General features: G+C 41.2%; 1 protein-coding gene across 8 annotated transcripts in view; it reads left to right on the top strand.

Annotated features, from left to right (window-relative positions):
- rps6kl1 (ribosomal protein S6 kinase-like 1) overlaps positions 1–18,877 on the top strand; it is an 89,253-nt gene extending 70,376 nt beyond the window's left edge. For 2 of the 8 annotated variants that reach the window (XM_072274106.1, XM_072274096.1), the window contains exon 9: positions 2,405–5,468. In XM_072274106.1, coding sequence (XP_072130207.1) covers positions 2,405–2,521 — 117 coding nt within the window. In that variant the 3' untranslated portion in view covers positions 2,522–5,468. Of the gene's footprint in view, positions 1–2,404; positions 5,470–12,760; positions 16,119–18,225 lie in introns of those variants that run through there. The other 6 variants (XM_072274039.1, XM_072274047.1, XR_011888049.1 and 3 more) reach the window with 5 other exon arrangements.
- Positions 18,878–20,270: the final 1,393 nt, after the last annotated feature.

The following is a 20,270-nucleotide window of genomic DNA, read 5'->3' as shown; positions in this document are numbered from 1 at the left end:
TACCTTCAAGTACGAAACTATGTTAACCAGAGTTGTAGATATGCAGACCTATCAACAGTAGAATTAGAATTTTTCAAGATTCTGAATTCGGCTTGCAGTTCAATACCTAGTAAATCAGTTTCTCGATTATATAATGCACTCTCCCATGCTAAAAATGTAAATACAGTGTATATTAAAGAGAAGTGGGAGAAAGAAGCGGGGTTGGTACTTTCAGAGGAGGCTTGGGAGAAAATCTGCAGCTTTCAATGGTCCTCGACTAATTCTTTGATTTGGAGAGAACATTGTTGGAAAAACATTATAAGATACTTCAAGACCCCATATCAGGAAAAATATAGAGATACAAATGTGATGTGTTGGAGAAGGTGCGGCTCCAAGGAGGCAAATCATTTTCATATTTTTTGGGATTGCCCTAAATTAAGTCTATTTTGGGAAGGTATTCATAGAACATTAGTTAAGGTACTTAGGTCCCAGGTACCTCTGAACTTTGAGACGCTCTATTTGGGGCATGTATTGTTTCTTGAACAGAAAGAAGATATAAGGTTTCTGCAGGCCCTCTTAGCGGCAAGTAAGAAATCGATCACTAGAAAATGGCTAAATCCAATACCACCTACATTAGAAGATTGGTACGAAATTATCTTGGAAATATTTAAAATGGAAAAGTTGACTTACTCCCTGAGAACTCAAAAAGAAAAATTTTATCAAATCTGGAATAAATGGATTGAATATATAACCCCAATGCGAGCAGACTTTAGATGACTCTCCTAATGATTTATACTGCTCTTCTCATCAACACAGTAATATTGCTAACGTAAGCACCCCTAGTCTAAATGTTTGTTTTTTTTGTTTTCTTTTGGAAAATAGAGAATTAACACAAGTAAAGGGAAAGATTTGGGAAAGGGATAAAAAAATGAAAAAATTAAGTAAATAAGTACATAGGGATTGGATAATTATGTCTGCAGGCAGGAACAAGCATGAACAAATTAGGATATAAACACCTACAATGGTTGATACATAGGCTTATATACAACATTTTGGACCAGTGGAAATGGTCCAGAAGGGTTATATGGAAACTATTATTACCATTTTTCTTAACAACTAATTCCATTACTTAGCCTAATAGGTTAGATTTACCACAGTACATAATTATCTATTTAAATGTTTATTTTCCTTTTATATCATCTCAATGTGTACTTAAGAATGTATAAATAATTGTAGTTTTATACATATAAAAAAATGGAAAAGGTTATATGTGTGAAAAAAGTACGATATTTGTGAATTCCTTATCCAAATAAAAATAAAATTAAAAAAAAAGAAAATAAATGCATCCAAAAAAAGGATATGATCTAACACATGAAGCAACATATTATTATCTATTCTAAATTTTTTAAACATTAAGTTAATAGCTAGTCCACTTAGGGACAAGCTTTCTTGGTAGCCTTGATAATTGGGGAAGGGATCCTGAGACAACCTTCTCAAAATATGAACCAGTCCAGTGAGCAACTACCCTTCTGAAGCAAGTATTGTACATTCTTTCTGAAGAAGGGCAAGATGTGGATTGCCTGGGTGAAAATGACTCCCAGTAGATCAGAGATTTTGGTGCTTGGGTGGAAAGTGAATGGGAAGGGGTGGGGAGAGGAGGTTTGAGTAAACAGTGTGGTGAACTCGAATGATATCTTGAGAACTGAGCACAAAACTAGTTTATACAGCCAGTAAAGAGGCAGCTCTGTAGTTAATGCTGTTCCCCAGCTAGTAAGACCCAGTACTGCTGGATAAGTACAGGCTGCACCACCACATGTTGCCCAGTCAGAACAGGACTGGCAAAAGCTGGTCTGCAACTAGATTGTCCATTCAGTAGATTTGACAATTGCTTGTACGTGGAAAACGACAGACTGTACAGAGCATAGAAGTATCTGGCACCTGAAAAAAAAAACTGGCATACTTTTGGAGCATAGAATCAGGACTTTTAGCCCACCAGGTGTGTGCCAACCATTGAGCACCCATTTACACAAATCCTAACTTATTCTCGCCAGATTTTACAATCTCTACACCCCAGGGGCAATTTACAATTGCCATGTGACCTACATTTTAATGTAGGTGACAAAGCCACTGAAAAGCAGCTGAACTACCTTCAGTGTACATTGACAAAACAGTCATTTCTACTGGATAGCGAAATACATGATATAAAAAGATGAGAAATAATTTGAGGTAATACAGAATTCAGGACATTACAGACAAAACTATAGTGCACAAGCTATTAATGATTGAGCTAGTGGCTGAATATAATCGCTGTAATATATTGCTGATAATAGTCTATCCACAGTAATGGCTAGTACCAATGATTACCTACACTGTCCCATTTGAAAATGAAGACTAACCAGCTGTCTTGCATTTCTTTCTCTTTCAGTTGTTGCAGTGGGATTATCGCTGCCGGCTTGGCTCTGGGGAGAATGGAATACACGAGATAAAAGCTCATTCCTTTTTCAGCTCTGTTCACTGGAATAAGTTAAATGGGTATAGATGAGTAACATAACTGAACAATGAACAGCTCAGGGGCAGAGTGCTCTGAGCAGATTTGGAACTTGTGCACCAGTGCTGAGCCTGCAAACAATTAGAGCTACAATGAGCAAAGGTTATCAGCAGAATTCAGTCCGTTACCACTCTGACTGGGTTAAAAAGAGTTGAAGTTCACTAGAAACGATTATTAGTCCTGTTGAATAAGCAATGTGCTGAACTTGGGACAGTGTTCAGCAAGTTACCATGCAGACATCTTTCTAGTGTGGCATACTTGGTGGTAATAACTTCTAGTGATTAAGCTTTCACTAGCCAGGCAGCTCCTCTTTATCCACTGGTGAAATACTTAGTCCTTACCTGATTCCCATCTCCTGGTCCATATATCCGTGATATCCTTCCTCAGAGCACCAGTTAATACTCAGTGTTCTCATCCATCCATTCCCTAGTGGTCAAGTTTGGTATTTTTCCTGGGTCTTCCTTTCCCCAGTGCTTACAAAGCTGTATATTCCAAATTATTTTCCTCCCCTTCCAGGATTACTGCTGAGAAAATGAAAGATAAATCACACTCCACCTTGTATCTGTTGAATTCTTGTATCATAAATGTTTGGTAACTGCCATGGAAAGAAAAGTATTCAGTCCATGCTGATCAGTGGACACCCATACATACATATTAATCCCATCTTCCAGCTCTAGGTCCATAGTCTTCTAAGTCTAGAAGGTTCAAGTATTTGTTTATTTAGACGTTTTTTAAATGCTCTCAGTGACATTGTTTCCACTACTCTCTCAGGCCACTTGCCACTTTTGGTTAATTCCACCCCCGCCCCCCCCATAGTTTTATCTACCTCTAATATTGGGAATAGTTTCCTCCAGTCCCCCTATCTCTACCCTTCTTATTATATACCTCAATCATATCTCCTCTTGACTGCCTTCACGCCAGAGAAAACTGACCTAGTCTCTCCGGTTTCTCCTCATAACTGAAACGCTCCATCTCAGTTAACATCATGGTAAATCCTCTCCAGTCCTATCACACCTCCTCTATAGTGTGGTGACTAGAATGGCAAACTAAGGTCTGACCAATGTTTTATAAAGTTGTAGCATAACCTTTTTTTAAATGTATTAATGTACAGTGCAGAACAGGCCTTCTGGCCTTCAAGCCGTGCCATCCAGCAACCCCCGCTTTAACCCTAGCCTAGCCACAGGGCAATTTACAATGACCAATTAACCAGTACATCTTTTGACCGATTGACCGTACATCTTTGGAAAGTGGGAGGAAACTGAAGCACCCGGAGGAAACCCACACAGCCCCAGGGAGAATGTACAAATACCTTACAGGCAGTGGCAGGAACATGCCTGCTCTTTTATTCATTGTAATTCACATGCAATCCCAAATTTATTCCATCTGCTATGGATATTTGTGTTTTGGTCCCTTGTTCACAAAAGCCATTAGTTTGAAAAGAGAAAGATGATTTTCTCTATCCAAAAAAAAATGCAGTTTCATATTCTAGGGGAAGGAATTGCACGCCAGTTTTGTCTGCTCAGAGGCTTCTGGTAACGTGAAATCTTGTCTAGGGTACCTTGTGTTTCCCTCCAGTTACATTTGGAAGAGATAGGAGGGACAACTTGGGATCACGCACTCAGGCACTGGTGCTGACAGTGATGGGAAGAGACTCACAGGCTCCATGTTCCCACTAAATCACACTGCTGGCAAGCTGTTTCTCTTTCTAAATTCACTTGAGCCTTGTTAAACTACTTGAATTGTGTGCAAACGGATGAAGAGCTCTACTGTTACTGGCATGGTCATAGGCCTGTGTTTGTGTTTGCACTTTTTTGCTCCTTGCAAGACTTGCTTGCCCAACTATTCAAACAGTTATCAGTATATATATCTGTACTGGGTTTCCATAACTTTCATATTGACCATCTTTGATTGACACTCCTGCAAGCAGCTAGCATGCAGGATTTTATTTTAGCAAGTTCTGCCAGGCAGCATTGAACAAAAGAATTTAGTCATTTCTCTAGCTTGTTTCACACAGTACATTCCAAATAAAGACCAATGAATCATCCCTCTATTGAAAACTAAAACTTGTTTATTCCTAAGTCTACTGTGTGCACTAGGTGCAATTTATTTGTTAAGTTTTGTGTATCCTGAGTCCCAATGTCTGCCTCTATAGTATACAATGATCCTCTTAATGACTAGTAAGATATAGTACATGTCTTTATGTCCTTCCCAGAAGCCTGTTGTGACACAATGCTTGCTACAGTGATTTACTGGTTTCTGTCAAAATATGTATGGCCCAGGCTCAGTGTACATCTAATTTATTTTTAATTTTCACAGTGGTCAAGGAACTGGGGCAGGGGTACTTACAAAAAAAAAAAAAGGTATAACAGTAACATACAAGTAAATAATGATGGCTCTCTGATTAAAAATCAGTCTACCTACCTCCAGCTGAGTGCCAACGTTACTCAAGGTTACTCTACCTTCCATCCTGCCGCTTTTTATATTATGACAGAATATTATTCAGAAGTTATGGTGTCTAGAGTAACAAATGTGCAAATTTTGTGACTGTAATTAATTTTTCTGTCCCCTAAGTTTGTTAAGTTATCCCATAAAGATCTCAGAAGCTAACTGTTGCTGAGGATGGCCACTTGTAAATTGGCAAAAAGAAACCAACAGGTATTCTTATTTTATATTTTTGTAAAATGCTATTTGTCTCTAATTTGATGTGATTGGCTGCTATTTTATGAATTGTACATGTAGCCAATCAGCTGCAAGCATGATATACTTTTTCCAATTTTAGCACTTTGACTAATGCATGTGAGATACATAAATATATTTAACTTTTATCCCATAAAATATTTTTCTTCATAGTTTTTTTTCAAACGTTACTGATTTCTTATTGTGGAATAGTTATGCAGGGGAATGGCAGTTATTAGTTGGGAGCTTGACTGAGTACCAGGGGACTCTGTGAAAGTCATTACATACACATGAAATCTTGCACACACAGCACTTCTAGTAAAAGACACAGAACAGATCCTGGAACGGGAATTGTGGCCGGTTTTGTTTTTCCTAATCCAGGGATGAGTGTATGTGACTACAAGTGAGGCAAGAGATAATACTGGAGGAAAAAGGATTTAGTACTAGACATGCCCAAGCATGTCCAGTACAATGGTATTTATACCCCAGTAGTCCATCCCTCCTGATTGATTAGTCCTCATCCAATCAGGTGTCTGCTCTCTCACCCTTATTACAATGGAATTCCAGTTCTTACTTGGAGCCAGTCCTTCGTGTTTGTTAAAATTCTTTCCCTCTAGGTATATTTCAATGGCTTCCTTTACCAGACGGTCCCAAAAGCCATTGGTGTGGCACAGTAGTTTTGTGCTGATGAAGTCCGTTCTACGGCCATTGCGAATGCAATGTTCTGCTACCGCCAATTTCTCTGGGTAACCCAAATGGATGCAGCTGCTATGCTCCTTGTTGCAGGTTTCTATTGTGTGTCCCTTCTGCCTGATGTACGCTGCTCTGCATTGACAGGGAATCCTGTAAATACCAGCCAACCTGTTTCCCAGCTCATCCTCATGCTGAGAGTGGGAGTTGTACAAAAGATAAGCAACCAAACAATGGCACTATCATTCAAGAAGCCAGTCAAAAGGGGGAGAAGAGAAATTAAGTTGCAATTTGGGATGGTAGAGTCAGAGGAATGAATGCAATTCTCTATCACAAAGATCGAGAATCCCGAAGGTTATGATGTCTGACTGGTGCCTGGGTTCAGAACATCTCATCTGACATAAGACCACAAGTCCATAAGATCATAAGATGTAGGAGCAGAAGTAGGCCATTTGGCCCATCAAGTCTGCTCTGCCATTCAATCATGGGCTGATCCAATTCTTCCAGTCATTCCCACTCCCCTGCCTTCTCCTCATACCCTTTGATGCCCTGGCTAATCAAGAACCGATCTATCTCTGCCTTGAATGCACCCAATGACTTGGCCTCCACAGCCACTCGTGGCAACAAACCCCACAGATTTACCACCCTCTGACTAAAGTAATTTCTCCACATCTCTGCTCTAAATGGACGTCCTTCAATCCTGAAGGTCGTGCCCTCTTGTCCTAGAATCTCCTACCATGGGAAATAACTTTGCCATATCTAATCTGTTCAGGCCTTTTAACATTTGGAATGTTTCTATGAGATTCCCCCCACCCCCCCCTCAATCTGCTGAACTCCAGGGAATACAGCCCAGGAGCTGCCAGATGTTCCTCTTATGGTAACCCTTTCATTCCTGGAATCATTCTTGTGAATCTTCTCTGATCCCTTTCCAATGTCAGTATATCCTTTCTAAAATAAGGAGCCCAAAGCTGCACACAATACTCCAAGTGTGGTCTTACGAGTGCCTTATTGAGCCTCAACATCACATCCCTGATCTTATATTCTAATCCTCTGGAAATGAATGCCAACGTTGCATTCACCACCTTCACCATGGACTCAACCTGAAGGTTAACCTTTAGGGTATCCTGCACAAGGACTTCCAAGTCCCTTTGCATCTCTGCATTTTGAATTCTCTCCCCATCTAAATAATAGTCTGCCTGTTTATTTCTTCCACCAAAGTACATGACCATCACTTTCCAACATAGTCATAGTCATAGCCATACTTTATTGATCCCAGGGGAAATTGGTTTTCGTTACAGTTGCAGCATAAATAATAAATAGTAATAGAACCATAAATAGTTAAATAGTAATATATAAATTATGCCAGTAAATTATGAAATAAGTCCAGAACCAGCCTATTGGCTCAGGGTGTCTGACCCTCCAAGGGAGGAGTTGTAAAGTTTGATGGCCACAGGCAGGAATGACTTCCTATGACGCTCTGTGTTGCATCTCGGTGGAATGAGTCTCTGGCTGAATGTACTCCTGTGCCCAACCAGTACATTATGTAGTGGATGGGAGACATTGACCAAGATGGCATGCAACTTAGACAGCATCCTCCTTTCAGACACCACCGTGAGAGAGTCCAGTTCCATCCCCAAAACATCACTGGCCTTACGGATGAGTTTGTTGATTCTGTTGGTGTCTGCTACCCTCAGCCTGCTGCCCCAGCACACAACAGCAAACATGATAGCACTGACCACCACAGACTCGTAGAACATCCTCAGCATCGTCCGGCAGATGTTAAAGGACCTCAGTCTCCTCAGGAAATAGAGACGGCTCTGACCCTTCTTGTAGACAGCCTCAGTGTTCTTTGACCACTCCAGTTTATTGTCAATTCGTATCCCCAGGTATTTGTAATCCTCCACCATGTCCACACTGACCCCCTGGATGGAAACAGGGGTCACCGATACCTTAGCTCTCCTCAGGTCTACCACCAGCTGTATTTCATTTGCCACTTCTTTGCCCATTCCCCTAAATTCTCTGAGTCTCTCTGCAGGCTCTTTGTTTCCTTAACACTACCTGCTCCTCCACCTATCTTTGTATCATCATCAAACTTTGCCACAAATCCATTAATCCTATAGACCAAATTATTGACATACATCGTAAAATGCAGCAGTCCCAACACCTACCCCTGTGGAACTCCACTGGTAACTGGCAGCCAGCCAGAATAGGATCCCTTTATTCCCACTCTGTTTTCTGCCGATCAGCCGATACTCCACCCATGCAAGTAACTCCCCTGTAATTCCATGGGCTCTCATCTTGCTGAGCAGCCTCATGTGCGGCATCTTGTCAAAGGCCTTCTGAGGACTTGCAGAGGAATTTGGAGTGAAAGGGAAAACATCAAATTACCATGGTCCATATGGCTACCAACAACGTAAGAACAAGAAAAATGTTACTCTGAGGGAATTGAGCAAAGTAGAACCAAAGTGGTAATAATCTCTGAGCCATGTGCAAATGTGCACAGGGTTTACAAGAACAGGGAATTAATTACATGGCAAAGATCAATATGGAAGAAGTGGATTTGAGTACCGGGGAAGGAAGCAAATGTTTCGCTAGGACAAGCTCCACCTGAACCATGCTGGGACCAGGGTCCTGGTAAATCACATCGAGGGCTGTGGATAGGGCTTTAAACTAAATTGTTGGGGGGGGGGGTCATCAGCTTGGAAGAATATGGACAATTTAAAAGGAACAGTGCAGGAGAAGTTACTGAAGCCTCCAAAATGAAGAATAAGACCATAAGATATAGGAGCAGAATTAGGCCATTTGGCCCATCGAGTCTGTTCCATCATTTCATCATGGGTGATCAGTTTTCCTCTCAGCCCCAGTCTCCTGCCTTCTCCCCATATAGAATCTATCAAACTCTGCCATAAATATATATAAAGACTTGGCCTCCACAGCTGACTGTGGCAAAGGATTCCACAGATTCACCACTCTGGCTAAAGAAATTCCTTCTCATCTCCAATTTAAAAGGATACCAGTCTATTCTGAGGCTATGTCCTTAGACCCTCCCACCACAGGAAATACAGACTCTATCAAGGCCTTTCACCATTGAATAGTTTCATTGAGGTCACCCCCTCATCCTTCTGAATTCTAGAGAATACAGGCCAAACACTCCTCATATGACAATCCATTCAATCCTGGAGTCATTTTTCATGAAACTCCTTTGAACCCTCTCCGGTTTCAGCACATCCCTTCTGAAATAAGAGGGCTAACCCCAGCTCACAATACTCCCAGTGAGCCTCACCAGTGCTTTATAAAGTTTCAACATTACATCCTTGCTTTTCTATTCTAGTCCAATTGAAATGAATTCTAACATTGTATTTGTCTTCCTTACCACAGACTCAGCTTGCAAGTTAGAATTCAGGGAAGCCTGCACAAGGATTCCTAAGTCCCTTTGCACCACAGTTTTTTGTATTTTTTCTCCATTTCCACCCAAGCTCCCTCTATTTCTGTGAACTGGTACACTTCCATTGATACCTCCATATTATTGCCCAGTCTTCCTCAGATGTGATTTCATTTTTCACCAACAGAGCAACTCCGCCACCCCCCCATCCCCCACCCCCACCTTCCTGCCTATCCTTTATATACAGTGTGTATCTTTGGATATTATGCTCCCAGCTATAATCTTTCAACCATAATTCAGTGATGCCTACAACATCATACCTGCCAATCTACAACTGTGCTGCAACAAAAAGTTAAAGGCATAAGAATTTACTTTAATGCAATGCTAAGCCAAAATTGTGAATGCAGGATTGAAGGGTTACATTTGAATATACAGTATACGCAATAAGGTAGGTGATCTTTCAGCACAATTAGAAATTGACAGGCATGACTCATAGTGTTGTGGTTATCCAAGGATACACGTTGTATTCCATAGGACAGACAGGTGAAGAGAGGAGGTGGGGTGATTTTGTTGATAAAATGAAATCAAATCTTTTGAAAGAACTTACAGACTTAGAAGATGTAGAATCCTTGTGTGTGGAGTTAAGAAACAGCAAGGGTACAAAGAACCTGCTGGAGTTATACATAGACCTCCAAACAGCATCCAGGATGTGGGCTACAAATTACAATGGGAGATATAAGAATGATAATATGGTTGGGGAGACCTCAATATGCAGATTTTTTTGGGGGGTGGTGGAATCAACTTGGTGCTGGATCCCAAAAGAGGGAATTTGTAGAATGGCCATGAGTAGGCTTCTGAGAGCAGCTTGTAGTCAAGTCCACTGAGGAAAAGGCAATTCTGGTTTGGGTGTTGTGTGATGAGAAGGGAGATTCCATTGAAACCTATCGAATGTTGAAAGTTCAAGATACACTGGACGTGGAGAGAATGTTTCCAGTAGTGAAAGAGTCTAGGACAGCCTCTGCTAAAGAAATTCCTCCTCACCTCTGTTCTAATGGGACATTCTTAAATTCAGAGGGTAGTGAATCTGTGGAATTCACAGCCACAGACTATTTGGAAGATCAAGTCATTAGGTACATTTTAGACCATAAGACATAGGCGCAGAATTAGCCCATTTAGTCCATCAAGTCTGTTCCATCATTTAATCATGGTGATCCACTTCCCTCTCAGCCCCAGTCTCCTGCCTTCTCCCCATATCCTTTCAAGCCCTGACCAATCAAGAATCAATCAACCTCTGCCTTAAATATACCCAATGACTTGGCCTCCACAGTCACCTGTGGCAACAAATTCCACAGATTCACCACTCTCACTAAAGAAATTCCTCCTCATCTCTGTTCTAAATGGACATTCCTCTACTCTAAGCCTCTGTCTTCTAGTCTTAGACCCATAGGAAACATCCTCTCCACATCCACTCTATCGAGGCCTTTCAATATTCAATAAGTTTCAATGAGGTCACCCCTCATTCTTCTGAATTCCAGTAGAGACCCACTGGCATCAAATATTCCTCATATGATAAGCAATTCAATCTAGGAATAATTTTCATGAACCTCCTTTGAGCCCAATGTCAGCACATCCTTTCTTAGATATAGACCCAAAACTGCTCACATTACTCCAAGTGAAGCCTCACCTGTACTTTAAGAAGCCTCAACATTATATCCTTGGTTTTATATTCTATTCCTTTCGAAATGAACAGTAACTTCACATTTGCATTCCTCACCACCAACTCAACCTGCATATTAACCTTCAGGGAATCCTACATGAGGACACCCAAATCCCTTTGCACTTCAGATTTTTAAATTTTCTCTCCATTTAGAAAATAGTCTTTTTTATTCCTTCTACCAAATGCATGACCATACACTTCTTGTCACTGTAATCCATCTGCCACTTCTTTGCCCATTTTCGTAATCTAAGTCCTGCTGTAGCCTTTTTGCTTCCTCAAAACTCCCTGATCCTCCACCTATCTTTGTATTGTATGCAAACTTATCCACAAAGCAAGCCATCAATTCTTTCAATCCAAATCATTGACATATAATGCAAAATGAAGCAATTCCAAAACAGATACTTGTGGAACACTAGTTAATGGCAGCCAACCAGAAAAGCCTCCCTTAATTCCCACTCCTTTCTTCCTGTCAATCTGCAAATGCTCTATCCATGCTCGTATCTTTCCTGTAATATCATGGGCTCTTAACTACTTAAGCAACCTCATGCGTGGCACCTTGCAAGGGTTTCTCAAAATCCAAGTACACAACATCTACCAATTCCCCTTAGTCAATCCTGCTTGTTATTTCTTCAAAGTCATCCAACAGATTGACAAGATTTCCCCTTAAGGAAACCATGCTGACTACAGCCTATTTTATTGTGTGCCTGTAAGTACCCGGAAACCACATTCTTAGCAAATGACTCCAACATCTACCGAACAGCTCAGCTCAGACTAACTGGCCTGTAATTTCAAACAAGAGAAAATCTGCAGAAGCTGGAAATCCAAGCAACACACACAAAATGCTGGAAGAACTCAGCAGGTCAGGCAGTATCTATGGAAAACAGTACAGTCAATGTTTTGGGCCGAGATCCTTCAGCAGGACTAATTTCCTGTCTTCTGCCACTCCCCCTTCTTGAAGACTGGAATGACATTTGCAATTCTCTTGTCCTCCAGAACCATGCCAGAATTAATTGATTCTTGAAATATCATTACTAATGCCTCCACAATCTCTTCAGTCACTTCCTTCACAACCCTGGGTTGTAGACCATCTGGTTCAGGTGACTTCAGACCTTTCAATTTCCCATGAATCTTCTCCCTGGTAATAGCAACTTAGCACTTCTGGCCCCAGACATTCTCGAACTTTCAGCATATTGCTAATGTCCACAGTAAAGATTAATGCAAAATACTTACTCAGTTCATTCACCATTTGTGTCCCCCATTACTACTTCTCCAGCATCATTTTCCAGTGGCCCAATATCTACTTGAGCCTCTCCTTTATGCTCTATATATTTGAATAAATTTTTCCTTCTTTGATTTTTAGTTGCCTTCTGTCAGTTTTTAAAAAGCTTCCCAATCATCTGACTTCCCACTAATTGTCAGCTGTGGTTGCATCAGCCTGCCTTTAGAATACCACTACTTCTTTGGGATTTAAAGATCCAGCACTTTCTGCACTGCTCCCAGAACTTACAGCCATTGCTGTTCTGCCATCGTCCCTGCTAGTGTTCCCTTCAAATCAATTTCGGCCATCTCTTCTCTCATGCCTCTGTAATTCCCCTTACTGTAATAATAATACATCTGACTTTGGCTTTTCCTCAAATTGCAGGGTGAATTCTATCATGTGATGATCACAGGGCCCCCAAGGGCTCCTATACCTTAAGCTCTCTAATCAATTCTGGTTAATTTCTCAACACCCAACTTGTCTACATTAAATCCATCTGCTTTTTTTCAGCTGGCCCAGATCCTGCTCTGACAGCCTTCTGCACTGTCCACTACACCCCCAGTAATGGTGTAATCCACACCTGCTGGTCTAGTTTACCACATTATCATCCAGATCATTGATATAGATGACAAGCAACAATGGACCCAGCACTAATTCCTGGAGCACATCACTGGTCACAGGATTCCACTCAGAGAGGCAACCATCTACTACCACAAACAACAGAAAATCTGCAGATGCTGAAAATCCAAGCAACACACGCAAAATGCTGGAGGAATTCAACATGATTTTGATCATAATCGTTCAGAACATTTAGGGCTGGGCAACAATTGGCATTGGTGAAATCCACAGCTTGTCAATATCTGAAATGTGTTGTGGCATACTAACTCCTTTTCCAAACACTCTTTAAATATATTATGGCATCCTGTCACTACCCTGCTTTCAGAGAGTCAGTTGTGACAGACCTATCATAAATTATCTAAAGAGGAGTGGAAACCATTATAGATCAACTATGATCTTACTGAATGGTTTGAAGGGCCTGATGGCCTGTTCTTGCTCCTTTTTTTTGTAATTTTGTTTTTGTCTCTAATCCTTCTACCAATTATGTTAGGTCTATAATGAACTTTTGTCAAATGTTCAGGTAAGTCTGGGTTTAAAGGTTCTGCAGCACAGCAACTGAATTTAGCTTCTTTGCCAGTAGAGGGTGCTGTCCTCCTGCATATCCAGAAGAAATCTCTTATCAACTCAGTACTTATCAAGGTCATAGACACAGGAATAGAATTAAGCTATTCAGTCCACAAGTCTGCTCCATAATATACCAACTTTGCTGGTTCTCAAACCCGTCTTTGTATTACTTGGTCACAGATGGGTAGAAGTTTAATATGAGATTCATTGCACTACAAATCCCACAATAACTCTCCCTGACTAACCTGCAGGCCTGTAATAGAAAGAGAAACGTGGATGGAAGATTTATAAATATAGAGCCTTTCACGTCAACTTCAAGCTGTGCAATGTGTCAATGAAGTACTGAAGTGTTGAAAACTTTTGTGTCCCACCTTTTCCCACAAACAGCACTACCTTATGTGTTCTGATAACATTGGTTGTGAGATAACTATTGGCCAGGTCCCTGGGGATCAGACACCTGCTCTCCTTGAAAGCCATGGGACTTTTTTCACCCCAGCTGAAATAACAGATCTAACATCCTACCTGAAAGACAGCAACTGTACTCCTTCAGTCCTGAAGCATCAGCTGTGATCTCAACTTCGTGACATCTGAACCTTTTTCCTGTCCTTGGCTATCGTACCATACTCCAGTGCATTTTCAAAGTAATAGAAATGTTCAAAAGCTATTAACATTGAAGCAAATGTAATTTAAAAATTTAAAGTTTATTACAGCAGTTAATGCTTTATTATTTCAAATTCACATTTGGCTCCCAATTGCCTAGAAATGAAGGATTTCATGTTCACCAGTTCTATCTTTTCAGCTATTTACACATTTAGATACTAATACTTGCTGAATATGGAGTAACCAAAATAGTTTAACAAAATGTCAGTGTTCAATTATTCCCCTTTTGGTAAACAATCTTCTGACTTAAGATGGCACTGGTGAATCACAGTGACTTCTGGCTGCTGGCTAACAAAACGAAATAACTAAATACTTGTTAATCACTCTATCCCTGGTAAACGATCATCACAAATGAAGTCTGTAACTTCCCTGTGGACTTGGATGCAATATGATGTGACAAAACTGAGGCGAGGCCATGGCTCCATCACCGAGAACAAGGAAGACCCAAAGTTCGGCCAATTTAAGCGCCAGGACGAGTCAGAAAGGGGGGTACAGACTGTATCAAGGTGGCAGGATCCAAACCCCAGAGTGTATCAAAGTGACTGGTTGCGATGATTGGACGATTTAAGCGATGGGCCAGGTTGAAAAGGTCAGGGTGTCAGGACTGGAGGCGAGGGTTGAGCTGGTTCAGTTCCATTCTGTGCTGAACTAAGGATCAATGGATAGACACTGTGGACTTCTGTTCGGAACGCTATATGCTTGCATTTAGTGTTTGCCTAGTTTTTCTCTCTCTGCACATTCAGTGTCTGATGACATTCTATTTTTATGGGTTTTTGGGGGGTTTCTGTGTTTTGTGTCTGCCTGTTAGGAGGCAAATCAAGGTTGTATAATGTATACATACTTAGAACTTTGATCATTTCGGAGATTGATCCAAAATTGAAGAGCAGCGCTCCCTGCTGGTTGGAACATGGATCAGCATAGCAGAGGAACAGGCCCTTCAGCCCACAATTTTCAAAGTTAAAAGTAAATTTATTATCAAGGTACATATACGACCCTGAGATTCTTTTCTTGCGGGCATTCATACTACAAGGAACGCAATGAATGAAGGACCACACCCAACAGGATGGACAACCAATGTGCAAAAAAGAAACAACAAACTGTGGGAATACAAATGAAATAAGACAACCACAAGACGAGGAGCAGTATCATCATGGCTGATTTATTATCTCTCTCAACCCCATTCTCCTGCCTTCTTCCCGTAACCTTTAAACACCCCGACTAACCAATAACCTATCAATCTCTGCTTTAAGTATAATAATAAATAAATAAATAAGTGCAACTCTCACTTCGGCTAGCGGCCTAACACAGGGATGATAGCCCCCTGCCAGCCCCAGCCCCAGCCCAGAAATCTCATTTGGGTGGATGCTGCGCGATGTGTCCCCTGTTACAAATCAGTACCACAAAATAACAAACAGAAGACAATATGCAATTAAACGATTGAGCTTTGTAATTCTTAATTTGACTATATGGTTAGGAAAGAAAACTAATAAAGAAAAAGGGCCCATTCTCATGAAACAGTCTAATGCGCAGGGTTGGAGCTCACTGATAAGGCCATTCGTCCACCATCGACCTCCTCTGATCATCACTGACATTCGGACCCTCGCTCCAACTCCACTCTGCCCAACGCCTACCAGTTCTCTTCATTTGCATCTCCTCTCCTCATCTCTCCCTGGCAAGAGAACCACAAATTCCCGGCTCCCGGACACACAAGACAGAACATCCCACTCATTGGCTAGCATGCCCCGTTATCTCTAGTCATAACCCAAACGCTGCTGCTACAGAGAAACCATTACCTCAGCAGTGGAACATTACAGAGAAGCCATTACATCAGCAGTGAAATCTTACAGCATGTTACATAAGCAATAAATATCCAGAACATGAGATGAAGAGTTGTGGAAATGAGTTCAAGAGCCTGATTGTTGAGGGGTAATAAGACATACGAGCAGAATTAGGTCATTCAGCCCATCGAGTCAGCTCCACTATGTCTTATGGTAACTGGTCCTGAACCTAATGGTGCTGGTCTGGAGGCACCTGCACCTTCTTCCTGATGACAGCAGTGAGGAGAGAGCATGGCCTGTGTGGTGGGAGACCTTGATGATGGATGCTGCTTTCCTGTGACAGCCCTCTATATAGATGTGCTCAATGGTGGGGAGGGCTTTACCACTACTTTTTGTAGGCTTTTACGTACAGGGGTATCAATGTTTCCATACTAGGCTGTCATGTAGCCAGTCAATATACTGTCTATCACATATCTAAATAATTTTGTCAAAGTTTTAGATAACATGCTGAATCTTTGCAGACTTCCAAGAAAGTAGAGGCACTGCCATGCTTTCTTGCTAATAGTACTTATGAGCTGGACTGAGAACAGATCCACTTGAAATAATAAAACTTAAGTATTTAAAGTTGCTGACCCTCTCCACCTCTGATCTCCTGATGAGGACAGGCTCATGGACCTCCAGTTTCCTCCCTCTGAAGTCAACAATCAGCCTCTTGGCTTTGCTGACATTGAGTGAGAGGTTCCTGTTGTGGCACCACTCAGCCAGGTTTTTAATCTCCCTCCTCTACACTAATTGTCACCAGCTTTGATTCAGCCAACGAGAGTGGTGTCATCAGCAAAATTAAATATGGCATCAGAGTCGTGCTTAGCCTCACAGTCGTAAGTATAAAGCCAGAAGAGGATGATAAAATGGACGCTTGACCTTATAATCTATTCGTCATGTCTTTGCGCCTTATTGTCTGTCTGCACTGTACTAACCCCATATGTTTAGCACTTTATTCTGCATTGTGTTGTTGTTTTCCCCCGTATTACCTCAATGCACCGTTGTGATGTAATGATCTGTAAGGATGACATGCAAGACAAAGAATTTCATCGTTACTCAGCCCTAACGCTTGGCAGCTCCCCTACTTCCTTAGGAGTCTGCAGAAATTCAGCATAACATCTAAAACTTTGACAAACTTCTATAGATGTGTGGTGGAGAGTATATTGACTGGCTGCATCACAGCCTGATGTGGAAACACCAATGCCCTTGAATGGAAAATCCTACAAAAAGTAGTGGACATTGGTCAATCCACCATTGAGCACATCTGCATGAAACTGCCATGGGAAAGCAGCATCCACCATCGGGGAGGCCCACCACCCAGGACATGCTCTCTTCTCGCTACTGCCATCAGGAAGGTGGTACAGGAGCCTCACAACTCACACTGTCAGATTCAGGAGTGGTCATTACCCCTCAACCATCAGGCTCTTGAAACAAAGGGAAAAACTTCACTCAACTTCACATGCCCCAACATTGAAATGTTCCCACAACCAATGGACTTATGTTCAAGGAACCTTCATTATGTTTTCAGTATTTATTGCTTACTTATTTATTTTTACTATTTCTTTCATTTTCTATTTTCAGTTTGTTGTGTTCTGCGCTCTGGTTGAACGCCCTAGTTGTGCGTGTTTTCATTGATTCTGTTATAGTTGTTATTCTATAGATTTATTGAGTATGCTCACAAGAAAATGAATCTCATGGTTGTATGTGGTGACATACATGTATTTTGATAATAAATTTACTTTGAAATGACAATAATAAACCAATTTAGCTATGGTTAATAAAATAGCAAATGAGACAGTACTTATCAACCAATCACTAAACGCCTCCATCATCACCCCCACAGTGCTTTCCAGACATTCAACATTCTACATCAGAGAACCTTAAATGCATGTTTTCTAATATTTAGACATTTTAACCCTGGGATAAGGATATAATTACTATCCATGTCTCTAATAATCTTATCAAGTCTCCCTCCTCTTCTGCAACTGCGGAGAAAACACCCTGAGTTTGTTCAACCTCTCCTCATAGCACACACTCTCTAATCCAGGCAGCATCTTCGTAAACCTCTCCAAAGCCTCAACACATTTGGTTGGGTTGAGTTGTTCTCCAATCTTGGCAACTTACTTGCAACAGTATATCAACAGTATATAATGGGGTGGTCAGGAGTGCAATACTTCAGATGCAGCCTAGTCATAGTTTTGTAAAGACATAAAGTAACTTCATGATTCTTGAACTCAGTAATTGACTAATAAAAGCAAACAGTTTGTAATGAAAATATTTTAAAATTTGAAACTTGTTCTTTTTTTGATTCAGATGTGTCCATAAACAAAGGAGCCACTGTATGCTTATTAAAGGTTACAAGGCGGTTAGAGGCGGGAGGAGAAGATGACAGCGCGACGCAGCGCGCACAGCTCTCCGGTGAAATTATATCGTATCTGTTAAATAGGGGCAGTGGACAATTCTGATTTGATGGAGACAGACGTGAAAGCACAGAGGAACATCTGGAGAAATTTCTGAAATGCCCGGTTTGCTGCCGCTGTGCGATCAAGAATCTTCCAGAGGGAAGGCCCCAAAATCCCCTGTTTTGCCTGCTGCTGGCGACCGAGGCTGAGGTCGAAGCGTTCGGATAGAGATGGTGCTCGGTACTTGGTGTCGGAGGGCTGATCAGAGCTCGAAGTTTTCGGACGACTCAGAGTCAGACTGTGGTCGGGCATGGCAGGGAGAGTTTTCTTCCTTCTCCCGTCTGCGTGAGATGTGGGACTTTCAAGAGACTTTGAACTTTTTACTGTGCAATGGCCTGTTCTTCATCAAGTTATGGTATTGTTCCACTGTTGTAACTATATGTTATAATTATGTGGTTTTTGTTAGTTTTTCAGTCCTGGTCTGTCCTGTGTTTCTGTGATATCACACCGGAGGAATATTGTATCATTTCTTGATGCATGCATTACTAAATGACAATAAAAGAGGACTGCGTGTCCTCATAATCTGATAAGAAAATACATCAGTTGTATGAAAAGTAAACTATAGTAAGAAAAATGCTTAGTAAACTAGAAGAGGCAAAATAATACTCATCAACCAATTACTAAACCACTCGACACAATATACTGCTGCAGGGAACCACAATTGTTTGACAGCTTGTCCAATCTCACTCTCTCCCCCCCTCCTTTCAACGTCCTTGTCTCTATTTCCAGCTCTTAGCATTAGTCCCGATCCAGCCTAACAGGAGATTCCCATTTGCACAAAAGGCTGTTTCTTTTATACCCTTCAAGACCCCTTACATTTTCCCAGACAAACATTTTTCACCATCACCTATTCTCAAGACTGTAGACTCGTACTCACACTAAATTCTCAAAACATTGATGTGGCCTGGTTCCTTTGTTCTTTCTCAAAACATTCCCACTTTAGAGACCAACACCATTTTGTATTACAAACTTCCATTTTGTTTTGCACATTTTAGCATGCCTATTTTGACTCTTTCCTTTCACCTACCCTATCAAGTTGTGCAGCCACCTACGGGGAGCTATGAAGTTGGACCTTCAGTAGTGTTATTCTTACTTTCCTTCTTCAACAATGGAAGGACATTAGTTGAGGCTAGAGAGGACACTAACTTCTTCATCAAGACTCTAGCAATCTCATTCTTGCCTTTTGCATCGTCTCTGGTTTAAATCCTGGAACCCCCTCCCCAGTAGAACCATGGCAGCACTTTCATCAGAAGACGGCAGCACTTCAAGGAGATGGCTCACCACCAGCTTCTCAGTATTGATTAGGGATGGGAAATGATTTCTAACCTCACCAATGATGCCCAGGTGCTAAAAGTAAATTAAATCAATGATTTCAATAAGTTATTTGGATTTGGATAGCGGCATACAAGAAATACAAAACTTCAGGAGGTCAAAGTAAAATGGTGACAGATGTAACTGACCAAAGGAAAAACACAAAAGGATTTTGTGAGGCACAATAGTGTAGTGGTTAGCACAACGCTTTACAGTACCAATGACCCGGGTTCAATTGCCGCTGCTGTCTGTAAGGAGTTTGTACGTTCTCCCTGTGACCATGTGGGTTTCCTCCGGGTGCTCCGGTTTCCTCCCACAGTCCAAAGACGTACAGGTTGGTAGGTTAATTGGCCATTGTAAATTGTCCCGTGATTAGGCTAGGATTCAATCGGGAGATTGCTGGGTAGTGCGGTTCAAAGGGTCAGAAGGACTGTATCTCAATAAAATAAATTGATTAACGGTACATATTTTTGAAAAGGCATAGAAAGGTGTTGATGATCAGAGACTAAGGATTTCAAATACAAAATTGCCTGTAAGTTAATTCAGCAATAAATCAACACATGTTGAATTTCAAAAAAGGGTTTC

This window comes from Mobula birostris, chromosome 1 (assembly GCF_030028105.1).
Source record: "Mobula birostris isolate sMobBir1 chromosome 1, sMobBir1.hap1, whole genome shotgun sequence".
NCBI classification, from domain to species: domain Eukaryota; kingdom Metazoa; phylum Chordata; class Chondrichthyes; order Myliobatiformes; family Myliobatidae; genus Mobula; species Mobula birostris.
Note: the sequence above shows the minus strand (reverse complement) of the source record. Positions and strands in the feature narration are given on the sequence as shown.